Below are 17,389 nucleotides of genomic sequence, written 5' to 3' on the forward strand. Positions count from 1 at the left end.
TACATGAAAAATATATTATTTTATGTAAATAATTAATAATTTAAGTTTAATTTATATGAATCAATATTTGCAATTAACCGTCTAATATTTTTTGTCCAGTAGTCTAGTATTATTTTTTTAGTTAATATTTTTAAATATTATTGACTAATTATTAGTCAAAAACAATAAATTTTACTTATTTTATAGCATTGGTCTATTTTTTTTTTTTCAGGTATGGGAAAATTGTTGTCTGTAAAAACTTTCCATGCGTTGGATTAGGCGAGGAAATTAGATCAGACGGTCAGGGTATCTATATTAGTCATCATTTATAAATTATAATGCAAAGAAATAATGTGTATTTGTCTTGATAGATATCATCATGTAAAAGAACCGCATCTTCGGTGAAGGGCTACCCTTTAGCCTAACAATTGGAAACAGATAAGTTTGTAAGCACATCATTATTAGAATTGAAAAGTTTGGCCTTCTCTCAGTGTATGCCCTAAAAAGAGAAGGCATCACGAGCATAATAAGTTAATAACAGTGTCTATTATTTCCTTCTTCTGTACATCTTTAGAGAAAATTAAAAAAAAAAAATTGATGTATTTATGTTTAATTTTAATTATAAAATATATATATAGTTAAAATTAATAATTAGAAGTTTAAAACAATTAAAAAATAAATATTTTTTATGGTAAAAATTCAAGTAAAATTAATTTTATGTAAAATTAATAGTTAAAAATCATTAAATAATTTAATATATTTGACTAAATTATCATTTAACAATTCCTAATTATTAATTTTATATAAAATTAATTAACTTTATATAAAATAAACTGCACTTGAATTTTTATTTCAGTTACATGTATGTGAATCACTTCCTATAGTATTATAGCTGGCATGAATTTGTAAAGGTCAATCATCCGATTCCTTGAGGCATCTAAGGGAGAATGCGCACTCGACTTGAAAGCTAATAATTGGTCAAACGCATTACGCATCCAAAAATTAATGGTGGTCCCTCAAACATCTATGTTTTAGAACTGAGATTAGATGCTAAGGATGATCGAGAAAGATGAATATTTATGAGACATGACAATTGAAAAACTTAGAAAACACGAGGTATTTTAAAATCTAAAAACGATAAGTGGAACATGAAAATTTGAGTTTTCAAAAAGTATTATTCTCTTGGTTCCTGATGTTGAAAAATGATCGAAGAATGAGTTGCTACGATAGATGGAAAAAGTTTTTCAGTAAAAAATGAAAAATATTATATATATATATATATATATATATATATATTTTTTTTTTTAAATTTACGTTATACTATTAACTTTTTATCTAATTTTACATTTTATCAAAGAAATTCCTTTGAGGAAAGAATGGTCAGATATACCATCTGTACTGTCTTATCAGGGAATGTTATTAGGATAAATATCTTCACACGCTTCATATAGTGGAATATGAACGATAGAGTTAAAGATTTGCTAATGTAAAAGATCAAATTGAATTATTGATACGTGGTTTGCGTGAAATTAATTATGGCAAACTATACGCGTATGACCCTCCAGTTAATTATGTGTCTCATGTGATGTTGTTTTAGATTCAGTCATTTGGCACCTGATAGTTTGATGATTGGTTTCACGTTCTCAAGGGGAAAACATTGTTTAATGAATGAAATAAAGAATTTTAAATCATCAAGCGTTATTGCCAAGGTTTTTTTTTTTAATTCTTTTTGTCTTTAATTTTATTCTTTGAAAAAGAAACTACTTACCTTTCTAAAATTAAGATATATGCAATTTATATATTGGTGGCCCGTGAACTATCTTTCGTACTTATAGCCGTGACAAATATCTAAAAGCAAATTAAATTGATTATATAATTATATTAAAGAAATATCAAAATTCAAAATCAACTATTAAAATTAATTATTGAAATATAATACATATTAAAATATAAAATATATATTAAAAATAAATTAAATTATATATATATTTATTTATTTATAAATAAATATATAATAACTAATTTTAATATGTAAATAACGTTTTTAATAATCATATATAACCTCTTCTTAATAACTTTTGTCCATAGTACATCATGGCAAGCATTCAAAAATTAAAGAAATCTAAACACATGCTAGAGCATATTTAAACATAAAATAATAACACTATATTTTTCTTTCAATAACATCTTTTAATTTGATAAATCAATAATTAATTTCACTATAAATTTAAGTTCTGATTAAAAGATTTATTATTGATTAATAAATTATTATATACATAAAATAAATTTTAAATTTTTAATATTTATTTAATAAAAATGAGAAAACTAACTACTAAATTAATATTTAAAGTGGTCATTAAATTTGTAGTTAAGTCTCAATGTTATCTCTAAACTTAAAATTATTTTTGTCCTTCAACTTAATAACGGTCATTCTGATATACTTTTTGAGTGAGGACAAAATAATGAAAATTACATTGAAAGTCATGCTGGATAATGTTTTATTTTTGACATCAAAATAGAATATAAACTACATCGTTTAAGGTATTTTGAAGGATTTTAATATATTAGAGTTAAAATTCTTTAAAATACTCTCAAAAATGTAGTTTATGTTCTATTTGAACTTAAAAATAAAAATGACTATTTTTCAAACCTCCATTCAACAATGTCATTATTTTGCCATTGAAAAAATTTTAAAAATAACAATTGTTAAATTAAGAGACAAATTTAAAACAATTTTAAGTTTAAAGATGACATTAAGTTGGACTACAACTTCAGGAATCACTTTCAATATTAACTTTGGAATTAATTAAGGAGAATGAGCCACGTTGATAGATGATGATTAGGAAAATCCCAAGAATGATTATGTTATTTGCCAAACACAAGCAAAGACATATAAATATGCAATGTGAGTTCTGATTCTGAATTGAATTGTAAGAGTCCATCACCTACCACTGATAACTCCATCCCTTCCTCTCTCACCCTTCACGCGCATTTCCATCTTACTACTCTCATCACCTTTCTCTCTTTCTCCCTTTCGGATAGCTCCATCTCATCTTAGATTTGCGAATTGCAATCACACACACATTTCCCTTAATTCCCACTTGGATTTTTCACCCTTCACCTACTACTTCTATATAGCTTGCTTTTTCTCACACCTCACTAGATTCGGGCTAAAGATCTTTGCTTTTCACTTTTTCACCCAGCTAACTTGTCATGGGGTTTGTTCTGAGATCTGGGTTCCGAGTGTTCTCCTTCTGAATGACTTCTGTCTGGCCTTTCTAGATAAGGTATCATGAGTAACACTCTTACTGGTTTATGCTTTATACCCTTATAGGGTGTTGGTGGAATTCTGTTTTTAATCTTATGTTTGTGCTGACCATGTGTTTGATGAAATGTCCGGTTATGTAATTCTTTGGTTATTACTTTCTTTTAGGTATCGACAAGGCCTGACAGGAGATGGGTGGTAATCTTAATGCTGAATTATCCAAGAAAACTCCATTTCTTGGCCTCAAGGTTTGGGAAATAGTTGGAGTTGTGGTTGGATTGTCTATTATTATGATCCTCTCCTTGCTCTCACTGTGTCTTACCTCAAGGAAGAAATCTAGAAAATCCAATGATAAGAACATTCCTGTTAGTCAGATACCAACTGTCTCAAAGGAAATCAAGGAAGTGCGGGTTGAGCAAGTATCACCGAATGGGTTTGCTTCCCATGATGGAATACTTCTTACCATTCATGACAAAACCGACGACAAAGAATCAGACAAGGTCATGGTTCATTTAGGTGTGGGGAAGATGAAGAATAATGGGGGTAGTAGCAGCCAATTAGGCTCATTTCATCCCATAGAGAAAGATGGAGGTGGGTCACTTTCTGGAGAAGATGGTAGCTTCGGCACGGTTGCGGTGCACAACCACTCTTCTTCTTACCCTATAACAGCTCCTTCGCCTCTGTCTGGCCTCCCAGAGTTCTCTCACTTGGGCTGGGGTCACTGGTTTACCTTGAGGGATCTTGAACTTGCTACGAACCGTTTTTCCAAAGACAATGTCATCGGTGAAGGTGGTTATGGAGTTGTTTACCGTGGACAGTTGATCAACGGGACACCGGTGGCAGTTAAAAAGATACTCAACAACATGTGAGTTCCAATACAATGTCCATGGTAGATACTTTACTTGCTTTGTTATTGTTCCTCTCAGTTATGTTGGAGTTTAACTCCTAAGTTTCTTTTTTACAGTGGTCAAGCTGAGAAAGAATTTAGAGTGGAAGTTGAAGCCATTGGACATGTCCGGCACAAAAACTTGGTTCGCCTTTTGGGGTACTGCATTGAAGGGACTCACAGGTACCTCAATTCTCATTTACAAAACAGTTCTGTAACAACATATATGATCTCAAATTTCCATCTAGATGAACAAAAGATTATATATTAGAACCTGCTACATGATGGCGAGTTCAGTCCCGGATTCGCTGAGTATATAATATGGTATATTTTCAGGATGTTAGTCTATGAGTATGTGAATAATGGAAACTTGGAGCAATGGCTTCATGGAGGTATGCGTCACCATGGATATCTTACCTGGGAAGCGCGTATCAAGATTCTCCTTGGCACGGCCAAAGCGTGAGTCTCTGCATCTATGCATCTAGCATTCTTAGTTGCTTGTGTGTTTGGATTAAAGTTTACACACGGAAGTTTGCATGTGAACTTGATTTTGATGATAAGTAAATTAGTGTTAATGTGATTTATGTGTAACAATTTTTATATTCAAATGAATTATAGTAAAATAAATATTGTGTGGATTACACTATTTAAAATCATTTTTGGATAAAAAATTACTGAAAGAGACATAAATTTAAATAACTTTTTTATATTATCCTATCATTTTATTTTAGATATATACATAAGAATGTTAGTTTTGCATTTTTTCAATATTTGTTTTACATCATACTCTTTTTCTAGTACTCTTGATAGTCTTATTTGGGCTATAATTTTTCACTAATTACGATTCTATTATTACTTATAATTAATTTTTTAGTTAATTCATCCTTCTAATAAGAGCAATAATTCATATTATAAAAAAATTGTAATAATAAATAGTACAAATTACAATGACAAATTTTACAAAGCCAAACAAAAAAATAAAATTCATACTTATAACTCTTTATTACTTTATGATTATTTTTTTTATTTAATTTACCCTTTATAGTGGGATTAATAGTTTGTACGGTGAATTGTTCTTTGTGCCTCCCTGTAAAGAAGAGAATAAAGGATAGGGTTGGGAAAAAAAAATTTCTCAACTAATAGTCCAACGGTAAGAAGTGTAATATCACGTCTGCTCTCAGAGCAAAAGAAAATAGTAAAATAAAAAATTGAAGTTTTCCAAACACTAAACTAAACACATCTATACTTGTTTCAGGCTTGCATATTTGCATGAAGCAATTGAGCCAAAGGTGGTACACCGAGATATAAAGTCAAGTAATATATTAATTGATGATGATTTCAATGCCAAGGTTTCTGATTTTGGCCTGGCAAAGTTATTGGGTGCTGGAAAGAGTCATGTCACAACACGAGTTATGGGAACCTTTGGGTTAGTACTTTTGCTGTCCTATTTAATGGAAACTTTCAAGTGTTCATTATTGATAAACCTTTTAAGAGGAAAAATATGTTCTTATATTTGCTTTTGCTCTAAATATTTCACAGGTATGTGGCTCCTGAATATGCAAATACTGGCCTTCTTAATGAAAAGAGTGATGTTTATAGCTTTGGTGTTTTGCTACTGGAAGCAATTACCGGAAGAGATCCAGTAGACTATGGACGCCCAACACATGAAGTGAGTAACTTTCTATTTTGGGCACTAAACACAGCTTGATATGTGTGTTTGTTTTCACCAATGTACTAAATAATCCTGAACGGTTTAGCTGTAAGTTTGATCCATGGAGAATGACGATAATTTGGAACATAAACAATTGTGTTGTATATATGCTGTTAATTCTGATATATAACACTTATGCCCTCTGTCTGCCAACTTGACGGGTAAAACTTGACGGATATGAAAAACATAGCTTGTAGCGTTCTGTTTTTGGTTGTCTGATCCATGCTGACCCGCCGAATGACTGATGTATGGTCTCTAATTATTTTCTATTGTGAAAACAAAAGCCAATCATTGGGACATTAGGATTGAAGATTAGTTGATTGCTTGTTAGAACAGAAATAGGAGTGGGTGAATCTTTACTTCTTAGTGGATCCCTGCAGAAAGAGTAAACACCAATAGCACGAACATTCTGAAAAGGCGATACTAATTATATTGTTTGCATGTTCTTCATAATTGTTGCTGGTGTTCTACTACTACTGCTATTATTATTTAGAACTCTGCTATAAAAATAACAGCAAGATTTGTTACCCTTCCCCTTAAACCTTATCACAAGCTTGAAAATTTACACTCCCAACATGATACACTGTTGGTGTCCCTATGAATTTGGATAAAATTTGAGAGTTCATGATCCATCCAGTTTAACTAATTTCTTGATTATTAACAAGAATATTTCATGTGCTTCTGTATACTTATTTCTATATTTACCCATGGTTGAGAATTTTGACTGACTAATCCCATGAAACTGCAACGGTTTTCAGGTGAATCTGGTTGATTGGCTGAAGATGATGGTTGGAAACAGGAGATCAGAAGAAGTGATGGATCCAAACATTGAGACAAAACCATCAATCAGAGCTTTAAAACGGGCACTCTTAACTGCTTTAAGATGCTTGGATCCAGATTCTGAGAAAAGGCCCAAGATGAGCCAAGTTGTGCGTATGCTGGAGTCAGAAGAATACCCTTTAGCAAGAGAGGTTCGTTTTCCCACTCCCAGTTGTCATGAGTCATTATTAAATTCCCTAGTCTTTTGTTTTTTTATTTTTAAATCTTTTTCCTCAGTAGTTTGTCGTCAACTTACTGGTTCCCTCTATTTCCATGAATTTTCTCATTCCTGCTTATTTTCCCCTTATTAAGTTAAAACTAGTCAAAAGCTTGCTAGTTTTTTGTGCCTACTGCCAAGCCAGCCTAGAGTGTGGCCTGTTAAGGAGTCATGAAACTGGTCAAGTATTATTCATTGTAACATGTGCTAGGAAAGTGTATTGGATCAATAAAGTAGTTAAAGGTTGTACTTTTGATGGTTTTATTAAGAGATGCTATTGGTGACACATTGTTTGATGCCATGCGTCGTTTGGATAATGTCCAGGACCGGAGGAACAGAAGAAACCGAGGGGAAAGTGGTGATATTGATTCCCAAAAGGATTATTCTGACACAGACAAGAGTGAGATTCAAGGTTCTAGATAAAAGGGAGCAGAGAAAGTGTAACAGCAGACATGACTGAAAAAACACAAGGTTCTTTCAGAGGATGTGTGGTTGGTTATTGGGATGGGATGCGTAAAGTGGTAGGTTCTTTTTTTTTTTCGCTTGGAGAGTTTTAACCCTTTAGATCCTTGGATTTGCTTCCTATGATGGGCAATGCAGAGGGGTCGGTATATATTTATTTTGATTATTTTCCCTTATTTTTTAAATTTAATTTATCTTTTTTGTTGGTCTCCTTTTGTTTGTAGAATAGATAGATGTTTGTGTATGAAGGGAAAGTGGGTTGTAATGGAAAAGAAGATTATGAACCCAAGATATTGGGGGTGTGTACATAAATGGTTATCTTTCCAATATTTCTTCCATGCTGTTGAGAAAAGATCAATTTATCCTAAGCCAAATAAAGATAAAAAGAAAGATCAGTTTATGATTTTGGGCAAGTCCCTTGGTAGAGAATTTTTTAGGTCAAATCATTGGAGACCCTTCTTCAGTTGCGCAAGTCTATCGGCAGTAAGTCTGAACAAGTAACTTAGACACAAAACACATTAATATTTCACACTCAAAACATAAAATATTTAACAGCTCTTAGTTTCTACTTACTAGAAATTACTCAGCTCAATTCTCATATATGTAGAAAAGAAGTAAGAACCAGTGGATATACTTTGACTATCGCAAAGGGAAAACAAACCAAGCAGCTAATGATATCACTGTATTGGTAACACAAGCTTATTTATTCTTGGGGCTTCTCCCAGTGGAGAGGCTTCACAATCTCCCATGTGAAATCAGGGTCATCTCTTCCAAAATGTCCATAAGCAGCAGTCTTCAAGAACCTGCCATTCCCACCCCTCTTGAGGTCCAAATCATTGGAAATCATTCCAGGCCTAAAGTCAAAGTTCTCCTTCACAATCTTCAGAATCTCCCTGTCTGGAACCTTCCCTGTCCCATAAGTGTCAATAAACACAGATAATGGGTCAGGAACACCAATTGCATATGAAATTTGCACAATGCACCTTCTTGCAATTCCACTGGCCACAATACTCTTTGCAGCCTGTCTAGCAATATAGGCTCCACTCCTATCCACCTTGGTGGGGTCCTTCCCAGAGAAGGCACCGCCACCATGTGCTCCCCAACCACCATATGTGTCGACAATGATTTTGCGCCCAGTGAGGCCGGCATCACCATGCGGGCCGCCAATCACGAACCGGCCAGACGGGTTGAGATGGAAAATGGTCTTCTCATCCAAGTACTTCTCAGGTATCACATGCTTAATTACATGCTCTTTGAGGTCAGCAGCAATTTCATCATTGGTAACAGTTTCATCATGCTGCGTGGAAATCAGAACAGTGTGGACACGGACCGGGACCATTGCGCCATTGTCATTGTAGTATTCCACAGTAACTTGTGTTTTCCCATCAGGTCTCAACCAAGTGCAGGTCCCATTCTTGCGCACCTCGGTGAGGCGAGCACCGAGCTGGGTAGCGAGTACATGACTGAGAGGCATAAATTCTGGTGTCTCGTCCGTGGCATAGCCAAACATGTGACCCTGATCACCTGCACCAATCTCCTCCGGCCGCTTTGTGAGGTTGCCATGGACACCCTGTGCAATATCAGGGCTTTGCTGCTCCAGGTAAACCAATACATTGCAATTGTCTGCATCAAGGCCAACATCATCGGACACAAAGCCTATACCGCGGCACGTGTCGCGAACAATCTTCTCATAGTCCACATTGGCTTTGGTGGTAATCTCTCCAAAGACCATGACCAAGTTGGTCTTTGTGCAGGTCTCACAGGCAACCTTGCTTTCTGGATCTTGCTCTAGGCAGGCATCAAGGACTGCATCAGAAATCTGGTCACAAAGCTTATCAGGGTGACCCTCATTCACTGACTCAGAAGTGAAGAGGAAGGTATCCATGATCCAAAAGCCCCAAGCTACAAGAAAGAAAAAGAACACAATTAAACATATAGCATATGCTTCATGCTAAACATTTTTGTTGAGTCTCGGAATAAAAAGATTAAAAAGCGTTAAAGCAGGGGTGTCATGTTCAAAATCTGAATAAAGGGCACAGAACACAACATGATACAAGCTTGTTTAGGATATAACTGGGTAAACATGCCGAGGGAACAAGCTCTATATGCTATATTCCATTCCGGAATAAATATAAAAATAAAGTCGTCACTGTAGCAGAAGAATATAGTCATATAGAGATGTTGGTTCAAAGAATAACAGCATGAAGATAAGTTCTTCACATCCGAGAAATAAAAAAGTTTTTCTAATCATTTTTTTATTAAAAGGAAAAAAAAAAAAAAGAAAGACAAAAACGGTATACAAATTATAATATATTGGTACAACTGGAACACCGACTAAATCACTTGATCAAATCCAAAATAAGCATACAACCAGAGAAAAAATCACGAGATATCTGAAAATTTTTTACAGTTTATTTAATTTCTTTACGGGACATAAAATCAAACAAAAAATGGTTGATGGAGAAAATCGGCTGCAATAAGAGTCGTAGCAAATAACTAAGATGTACAAACAACTCAAGCAAGAGCAAGATTCACTTCAATCAGTGAATCAGCACAACTTTTATCAAATAAATGGGAAAAAAAAGGGGAAGTAAAAAATCATAACTAAAGAGTTTAAAGTGTAAGCTAGATGGTTGCATGAGTTGTGAGAAACATGAAAGAAGTTGAAACACACCAACCTTAACTAGATAGAACCTTTAAACGTGTTGACCAGAGAGTATGGAGACCACACCACCTTCTGAGCCTAACTGAGTTCTAAGAAGAGGATTCAGGTTTGGCAGTAGACCCTTCTTCCCACACCTTCTATAGTTCACAATGGCACATGTCGTAGCTTAGTTATGACACGTATTCTGGAAAAGGTGGAACGATGTGAAAAGGGTTAAAAAAGATTAAAAATGCAGTGAGCGTGGATCGAACACGCGACCTTCAGATCTTCAGTCTGACGCTCTCCCAACTGAGCTATCCCCGCAATTGATATTTTATAATTGATGTTATAAATTATAAAACTTTAAAATTTTAAACAATAATATTCTAAAAAGTTAGTGGTGTATGGTTTAGTTTGCACTGACTTTTTAAATATTTATTTAAAAATTAATTTTGTATTTAAATAAAAAATATATGTAATGTTTTTTTTAATAGACAATTTATCTTTTAAAATTTCTTTTCTTTTTTTAAAAAATAATATATTACTTGCAAAATTTTGTATTTTGCCTTTTTGGACATTTTGTATTTTACTTAAAAAAAAAAAACATCACTTTAAAATACTTTACTAAACCAAACCTTACCCATTTTCACTAAAAATAATAAAATATAGTGATTGATTACTTTTCTTCCTTACATCATAGCTATCGCATTTAAGCTAAAATGCACACAGCTAACTAAGGAAAAAATTATTTTCCAATTCGTTTATTAAAGAAGTTTTTCACTGTTAAAATAACATTTTATGAGATAAATTTAATAAAGGTAAAACAAGAGTTAATAGTCAAAATCATCCTTAAAAAATATTTCGATTTCTATTTTCGTCTCCAAAAGATAAAATTAATTAAAAGCGTATTCGAAAGTTATCGATGTTGATCAAGTTCGTCCTTCCGTCATCTCAGTTGCTGAGGTGTGTAACGTTTGCTGAGTTAGAACGTTAAGTTCCAGCGTGGCATAGACCAAAACGACGTAGTGTCAATCCTCCACCCTCAAAACTATGGAACGACGTCAATTATGGTCTAGAATGAGATTTTCAAACATTTCTCCCATCACCTGCTCTCATAACAACCCTCTTCTACTTTCGCTCCAAAAACCCCTTGTCTCCTCTCTACTATGTGACTCTCTGCCGTGAGACACTTGCCTATGATCAGAACCTCCTTGTGTATTTGATGAGCTGTATGCGTATCGACATTTGTGGAAGAGTTGGCGCTACTACAGTGGAAAGTTGGAGGAGCTCGCGGAGAACTTACGCTGTTGGAGGAAGAAACAGTAACTGCCACAGGGTAAGATTTAATTTTTTTGACCGTTTTTGTTGATTTTGCAGTGTTGGTATGTGTTGGTTTATGTTGACACAGTTCTAAGAACCATTTTGTTAGACTAGGGTTTGGAGTTGACGTTGCTAGACAAGCTATGATATTAGGAAGAACATGTTTTGTATGCGGTTGCTGTTACGGATTTCGTGGTTATTATGCCGTGAGTTATTTTGGTGTTGGTCTTAGTCGAGGGTTTGTGATGATTATGAGTATGTTATTTGCTGTGTGTTTACATGCAGTTGTTAGTCTGAAGTTGTTTCATATTTTGATGTTGATTAAATTTTTTTTTATTTTTGCTTTTGTAGATGGAGGGTCCTCCTATAATATTTGTATTTCACCATCGTGAAAAATTTTAGAAGGACGAGGGTGAAAATCTGTACTATGAGTCCGATCACATAGAGGTGTTAATGGGAGTTGACAGTGACACACCTGATGTATTTTTTGTGAAGGGTTACTTTAAGGAACTGGGATATGTTGAGGCTAGGGAATGTTAGTGGAAATCTCCAGGAGTTTCCCTTGAATCTGAGCTGAGGAGGCTGGCCACAGATCATGATTTGATTGCAATGGTCAAGGATTGCAGGAGGAACTTCAATTTGATCAACCTATATTTCGAGCATGGTGTTTCAGAGTCATTTCTAGTTGATGGAAGGAAGAAGATGTGGAAAAGAAATAAGCTATTCCAAACCAAGAAACATCACTCTCAACCCACCAAGCTACCATCCCATCCAAAAGCATGATCTCAATCCTCGAAGGCCTCAGCTGATGGTACCAGATTATCCTCTCAACTCTTAAAGTTGCCTTCTCATTCATAAGTCACATCATCATTACATATCAAATAGTTCAATCTCAAAGCTCTAACAACACCTCTAAAGCACAACAACATAACACTCCATCTGTAGCTTTATTTGGAGATTGATGTGAACAAAAGTGATGCACAAATGACAGTAGCCACAATAATTACAGCTGAGATGTACATTATTAGCATCTTCATTGCTTTAACTTCACCCTCCAAGCTACCCAATCTCCATGACATATTCAATCTTCATTCATCATAGTCACCACCAACCTCTGCATCAGTTTCTGTCTCTGCTGCATACCCATCATCATCAACCCACCTAAAGAAGTTGCAGTGGCTTCCCTTCTGAATATTTAAAAAAAAATCAATTTCAACTGTCCGACAAAAATAGACATAGGAAAATGGAAAACAAAATTAATTTATCCTAACTCACCAGGTGTCTTGCACAAGTGTGGAACAACCTATCTGGATTCTCTCTTGTACCAGATTTCTTGATCGTTGTCTTCAACCCGCAAAAGCATGTCTGGTCCTTGATATTCCTCCTCCGTCGCATAGAAGAGTTGGAACCATGGCTACCAATAGACTGAGACGGCAAGTCACCGCTGCGACTTTCACTCATCATAACAGCGACTGAACAAACATACATGGTCATCTACTACGAGAATCACGCACATTTATGCTTCCGATTGGGGTTAGATTAGGGTTGTAACATTAGGACTAATTTGAGCTAAATAAACAAACATATCTGCTCAGCATTAACGTTAGCCATGCTGGAGTGTGCCACGCTGGAACTTAACATTCCAACTCAGAAAACGTTACACACCTCAGCAACTGAGATGACGGAAGGACAAACTCGATCAACGTCAGTAATTTTCGGAGACGCTTTTGATTAATTTTATCTTTCGGGGACGAAAATAGAGATCGAGGTATCTTTTAGGGATAATTTTGACTATTAACTCGGTAAAACAAATTTAGATGCCTAGCTCACCTGTTTTTCCATTTCTAATTTGTTAATGTGAACATAAGGTCAATTGAAATCATAAATGCTTATTCTTTTTAGAATAATACTACGCATTCAAATTTTTTTGTTAACCAAGTTTATCGTTTACAAAAATCAGTTATAACTAATATTATTCTAAATGTTATTATTTAACTTGATTGTACTTCGTTCATAAGAAGACTTGGATGTGTAGCATTACTAATGGTAATTTTAAATTTGTGTCCTAAAATGAAGGTAAAGTAAGGTTTGAAATTCCTGAAGATTTGATAAATAAATAAAATTTAAATTTATTAGTAAATTGGTCCCGTAGCTCAGTTGGTTAGAGCGTTGGTCTTATGAGCCGAAGGTCGCGGGTTCGAGCCCCGCCGGGACCATTATTTTTAATTAGTGGTATGGTTGGTCATAAGGAGAAAGTAAAATCAACTAAGCATATCTGTGCACGACTCTCCATCATATCAACACAAAATTTTACAATTTTCTTTTCACAGATTACTTTTAAGGAGAGTACAATTTCAGGCTTGCACCATCTATTGATTATCTTCTCTTTTCTTCAATCTTATTTATTCTTCGAAACAAACTTAAATTCATCAAAATACCACCAAATTTGTTTCAATAATGAAACACATTGATATTGGCTTTTGGTGACAAAACGTATCTGCTTTATGCTTCAGACATTATGCAATCAATAGCCTGTTTACATATGCCAGTCATTGTAGCCTCTGGTCCATAAACCTGAAACCAAAACACTACTACAATCACACACACACAACAAAGGACAGGAAGAAGCTTTGTACTTTGTTGGCAATCCATTCTATCCTATAATATACGTTTTCATAAGCTTGTTTGGAATGCTAAGAATTAGAATTCACTCAAGAGTTGAATTATTTTTCTAGCTTTGGAACAACTAAAAATGAATTATTTGAATTCTTTTGAGAATTCCAATTCTCATTTTTTCTTCATTTGTAAATCAGACCAAAATGGGTATGATTTCCAAATCAACTCTCATACTCTTCAAACTTGAATTCTATTCTATAAATATATTATAGTCATTTCAAATCATGGAATTGAGTTTCAAATAGAAATGGATTCTTTTTTTAAAAAAAATAGAACTCTTTTCTCATCTTAAATGGTTTCCAAACAAGCTTTTTAGTTCAAAACTTATAAGAAAATGAGGGACTGTCTGTGCTAGACTGTATCCTGTAATTTACGTTTTCATCAAATCATAATGCAAGATTTATGGAAAGATTGTTGCGTTCCTACCTGAATCGGTAGTCCCAGTTCCTCCCCCAGTGCACGCATCTTCGCTAAACCAGCCTGATAATTTGGACCTCCTCTTCTGACATAAATGTGCATTCTTGCAGCTTTAAGCTTTGTTTCCTGAAGAGTCATGGCAACACCAATTTATAACTCTAAAATAACAGCTTGAAGCGGAGTAAGGATACACATACCAACAACATACCTTCTCTTTTAGGGCTCGAATAATCCCACTAAACGTGGCGGCAACATCAGTGAAGTTTGCAATGCCACCTCCAATAAGAAGGGCTCTCTTACGGCCATCGGGCTCAGCAGTGGCACACTGCAACAGTAAAAAGAACCCAACACAGTCAAGAACACAACTTTTAGAGGTTAAGTCATTGTCGATCCCAACATATAAATTCACCAAACTTAAGCCACAGTCAAAAGAAATCTATTGAATTATGATATTTACATCAATTACAACTCTTGCATACTGTAACACCTCCTCCTCATTTGGAGCTCCACTATACTCAGCATAGTTTCCAAGCTCTGATGCGTAACCTAAATCTCCAACCTAGTAAATAAAGAGTATATTAGTCCCCAAAATAACTACTAAGAGTAAACCTGTTAAAATAACTGTTTTAGGTTGCCTTTGTTCAAATTTTGCAGCCAAATTGAGATAAATCCACAAAAATTGCAAATTACAGTATCGGCATATATAACACTTGCACCGCCTCCAGCTACCATTGTCCAAATGCGTCCTTTTGGGTTCAATATAGTAAACTTCAAAGATGCACTTGTCTGCCAAAAAGAATTGAAACAGAGAAGTAACTTCTGAAAAAAGGCTACGATAAAAATAAGGGAAGTGTAAGGTGTAAGACATCAAGGTTCTAGATCTAAATGAAATGCTGCAACTAACATGTACACTAAACTGACAAGAGAGGTCGATAAGTAATTTAAGTATTTATGGTCAAATGTCTTGTTGATCAAACAATTGGTTGAGCTTTTTGAGTCAAAAAGAAAAAAAAAAAAAAACACCTGAACATGTTAAAAACTTCAGATTCTGAAACAAGCATGAAAGGCTAGTTTTCAGCAAATTATAAACTCTAGCAACCATATTTGGGAATAGTGATCTGCAGAGACAGTCAAGTCGTCAAGTCATCTCCTTTAACATCCAGATGAGGTTTGTGAAAGGATTCCTAGGTGCTGCGAGAGTTTCTTGTTGTGGTGCAGAGGCTTACAAAATTAGAAACCTTCATTCCCTCTTACATATGATTTGCCTATGTTGATATTATATTAACTATGCAGATAAATCGAAGTACCTTCTCATCCAAGGAATGAATGAAGCTTTCTGTGGGGCTCAGAACTCTTCCAAAAGGCAATGGAAACTCTATATTACCCCACCTGAATGAACAAGAATATATATTGGAAACAGCCAGTTGTTTTAATGAATTGCCTTATTTGCTTTGAATTCAAAATTAAAATATTTCAAACATCAATATCAAATTCAAAGGACTATACTTGTTGAAGTTCTTGAATGCAGCAGTGTCATCCAATTCCCCTCTCATATCCAGTGGATATGGCTTGTCATTCACCAGTGTAAATGGATTCATCTCTAGGAAACTGAAGTCCAAGTCTAAGAAAAGGAGAATTGGGAGGGAAAAACGTTAGAGCTAGACCTGAAAATTATATTTAAATAAACAACCATGATATGCATTATTGATGAGTAAAGTAACATGCAAATTGACTAGTTTTTCTAGCTTGTAAATTGCATACCTTGAAAGACAGCAAACACACCGATTATGAATTTGCCAATTGTGCCCCGAATCTGAGAATTAGAAGCAGAATAAGCATTTGCAAACATGCGTTGCATAATACAAATATAATTTTTATTTCTATGAATAGTTAACATGCTACAAAATTCCCATAAGTGCTAATTGAAACACTGACCTCCAAAGGAAGTGTAGCAATCAGCGGCGCACAGGCCTCCGGAGTCATAGGTTTCTCTGTTGGAAGGAATATAGTCTTAACCTATATACATACAATAAGTATCAGAAATATATGAGGATAATGAAAGAGCAATTCAGAATTCAAGTGTAGAAGAGGGTACTGAGCAGTACCTTATCCCAGTTCTCCTCAATTTCGATGCCGCCAGAATCAGAGAAGCTGATGGCAGAGCCGAGGCGTTCGGAAACAATGGAGAGATAGAATTCTTGATCGTGTGGAACAAAGGGTTCAACAATGAAAGTGGTGATAGGTGCCTTGCAACCAGCGATGTCAACCTCAACGCCGAGGCGTGCTTTGACAAAATCGGCGACTTGAGCAATGTCCAAATTGAGAGCGACGAGGCCACTCTTACCGCGCTTGCCGAAGAGCATGTCAGGCTTGACCACCAATTTTGTAGAGGAAAGCCATGGGTGTTGGTTAGTCAACTCAGTGAAGTCCGTGGACTCAGTCACCTATATGGATGCGATGAGAGTGAGTGATTGAGTGAGAAAGAGATGAAAGGAAAGGAAAGAAAAGGAAATTGAGGTTACCTGAGCAGATTGAATTTCGAGGTTAATGGAAGCGAGTCGGCTTAGGTGATCCTTGAGGAGCCTCTTGGATTGGTACTCTCTGATCTTCTTCCTAGCCATGTAGCAGTGACGATGATGATTATGATGATGAAGAAGTTGATACAATCAATTTATTCTGAAATCTGAATAGATGGTCGTTGGAAGCAATATGGAGGGGGTTGGTGAACGTTGAACGCCGATGACTGCTGTCTTGTCTTGGTAGGAATCTGCTGTGACCAATTTTAGTTTGTAATTTCTATTTCTATTTCTGTAGTTCCCAGTAAAATAAAGGGCGGGTAAGACTAGTGCACCTTAGAAGAGCGAAAAATTTATGCACGTTTAACTAATTTAATAATTTCATGATAAAACAAAAACTAATATTTGTTTATTTATTTTTTGGTCAGCGTGATTTTACTAATATTATTTGTTTTTGTTGTTGGGTCTTTGTTGTAA

At 34.9% G+C, this 17,389-nt stretch overlaps 4 protein-coding genes and 2 non-coding genes across 6 annotated transcripts; 2 read left to right on the forward strand and 4 right to left on the reverse strand.

Annotated features, from left to right (window-relative positions):
• Positions 1-2,771: 2,771 nt before the first annotated feature.
• Positions 2,772-7,668, forward strand: LOC112758000 (probable receptor-like protein kinase At5g18500). The gene is made up of 8 exons (XM_025806557.3): positions 2,772-3,266; positions 3,413-4,109; positions 4,209-4,313; positions 4,467-4,589; positions 5,386-5,556; positions 5,670-5,799; positions 6,600-6,812; positions 7,202-7,668. The coding sequence occupies exons 2-8, from the start codon at positions 3,436-3,438 to the stop codon at positions 7,298-7,300; spliced, it is 1,515 nt and encodes a 504-aa protein (XP_025662342.1). The 5' UTR covers positions 2,772-3,266; positions 3,413-3,435; the 3' UTR covers positions 7,301-7,668.
• A 173-nt stretch (positions 7,669-7,841) lies between these two features.
• On the reverse strand, positions 7,842-10,289 carry LOC112758002 (S-adenosylmethionine synthase 1). The gene is made up of 2 exons (XM_025806559.2): positions 10,018-10,289; positions 7,842-9,241 (listed from the first exon to the last, which is right to left on the reverse strand). Exon 2 carries the CDS (start codon positions 9,222-9,224, stop codon positions 8,043-8,045), a length of 1,182 nt encoding a protein of 393 aa, XP_025662344.1. The 5' UTR covers positions 9,225-9,241; positions 10,018-10,289; the 3' UTR covers positions 7,842-8,042.
• Positions 10,235-10,307, reverse strand: TRNAF-GAA (transfer RNA phenylalanine (anticodon GAA)). Its single transcript has one exon. It is a non-coding gene; the product is annotated as a tRNA-Phe (tRNA).
• Positions 10,308-10,403: 96 nt separating this feature from the next.
• On the reverse strand, positions 10,404-12,926 carry LOC140179909 (uncharacterized). Its single transcript, XM_072219886.1, has 2 exons — positions 12,579-12,926; positions 10,404-12,490 (listed from the first exon to the last, which is right to left on the reverse strand). Exons 1-2 carry the CDS (start codon positions 12,795-12,797, stop codon positions 12,392-12,394), a joined length of 318 nt encoding a protein of 105 aa, XP_072075987.1. The 5' UTR covers positions 12,798-12,926; the 3' UTR covers positions 10,404-12,391.
• Positions 12,927-13,445: 519 nt separating this feature from the next.
• On the forward strand, positions 13,446-13,519 carry TRNAI-UAU (transfer RNA isoleucine (anticodon UAU)). The gene has a single exon. It is a non-coding gene; the product is annotated as a tRNA-Ile (tRNA).
• Positions 13,520-13,600: 81 nt separating this feature from the next.
• On the reverse strand, positions 13,601-17,255 carry LOC112758001 (ATP-citrate synthase alpha chain protein 2). Its single transcript, XM_025806558.3, has 11 exons — positions 16,919-17,255; positions 16,502-16,840; positions 16,332-16,412; positions 16,158-16,209; positions 15,903-16,017; positions 15,704-15,785; positions 15,087-15,182; positions 14,854-14,955; positions 14,605-14,721; positions 14,406-14,522; positions 13,601-13,877 (listed from the first exon to the last, which is right to left on the reverse strand). Exons 1-11 carry the CDS (start codon positions 17,015-17,017, stop codon positions 13,806-13,808), a joined length of 1,272 nt encoding a protein of 423 aa, XP_025662343.1. The 5' UTR covers positions 17,018-17,255; the 3' UTR covers positions 13,601-13,805.
• Between the last annotated feature and the right edge of the window lie 134 nt (positions 17,256-17,389).

This window comes from Arachis hypogaea, chromosome 16 (genome assembly GCF_003086295.3).
Source record: "Arachis hypogaea cultivar Tifrunner chromosome 16, arahy.Tifrunner.gnm2.J5K5, whole genome shotgun sequence".
Lineage (NCBI taxonomy): Eukaryota > Viridiplantae > Streptophyta > Magnoliopsida > Fabales > Fabaceae > Arachis > Arachis hypogaea.

Excerpts from the sequence above, each read along its gene's own strand:
- LOC112758000 (XM_025806557.3), top strand. The coding sequence starts at position 3,436 with ATGGGTGGTAATCTTAATGCTGAATTATCCAAGAAAACTCCATTTCTT. Across the intron at positions 4,110-4,208 it reads AAAAAGATACTCAACAACAT|TGGTCAAGCTGAGAAAGAAT; the intron begins GTGAGTTCCAAT and ends TCTTTTTTACAG. Across the intron at positions 6,813-7,201 it reads AATACCCTTTAGCAAGAGAG|GACCGGAGGAACAGAAGAAA; the intron begins GTTCGTTTTCCC and ends GATAATGTCCAG.
- LOC112758002 (XM_025806559.2), bottom strand. The coding sequence starts at position 9,224 with ATGGATACCTTCCTCTTCACTTCTGAGTCAGTGAATGAGGGTCACCCT.
- LOC140179909 (XM_072219886.1), bottom strand. The coding sequence starts at position 12,797 with ATGACCATGTATGTTTGTTCAGTCGCTGTTATGATGAGTGAAAGTCGC. Across the intron at positions 12,491-12,578 it reads ACACTTGTGCAAGACACCTG|AAGGGAAGCCACTGCAACTT; the intron begins GTGAGTTAGGAT and ends TTAAATATTCAG.
- LOC112758001 (XM_025806558.3), bottom strand. The coding sequence starts at position 17,017 with ATGGCTAGGAAGAAGATCAGAGAGTACCAATCCAAGAGGCTCCTCAAG. Across the intron at positions 16,841-16,918 it reads TCGAAATTCAATCTGCTCAG|GTGACTGAGTCCACGGACTT; the intron begins GTAACCTCAATT and ends GCATCCATATAG. Across the intron at positions 14,523-14,604 it reads TTCGAGCCCTAAAAGAGAAG|GAAACAAAGCTTAAAGCTGC; the intron begins GTATGTTGTTGG and ends ATGACTCTTCAG.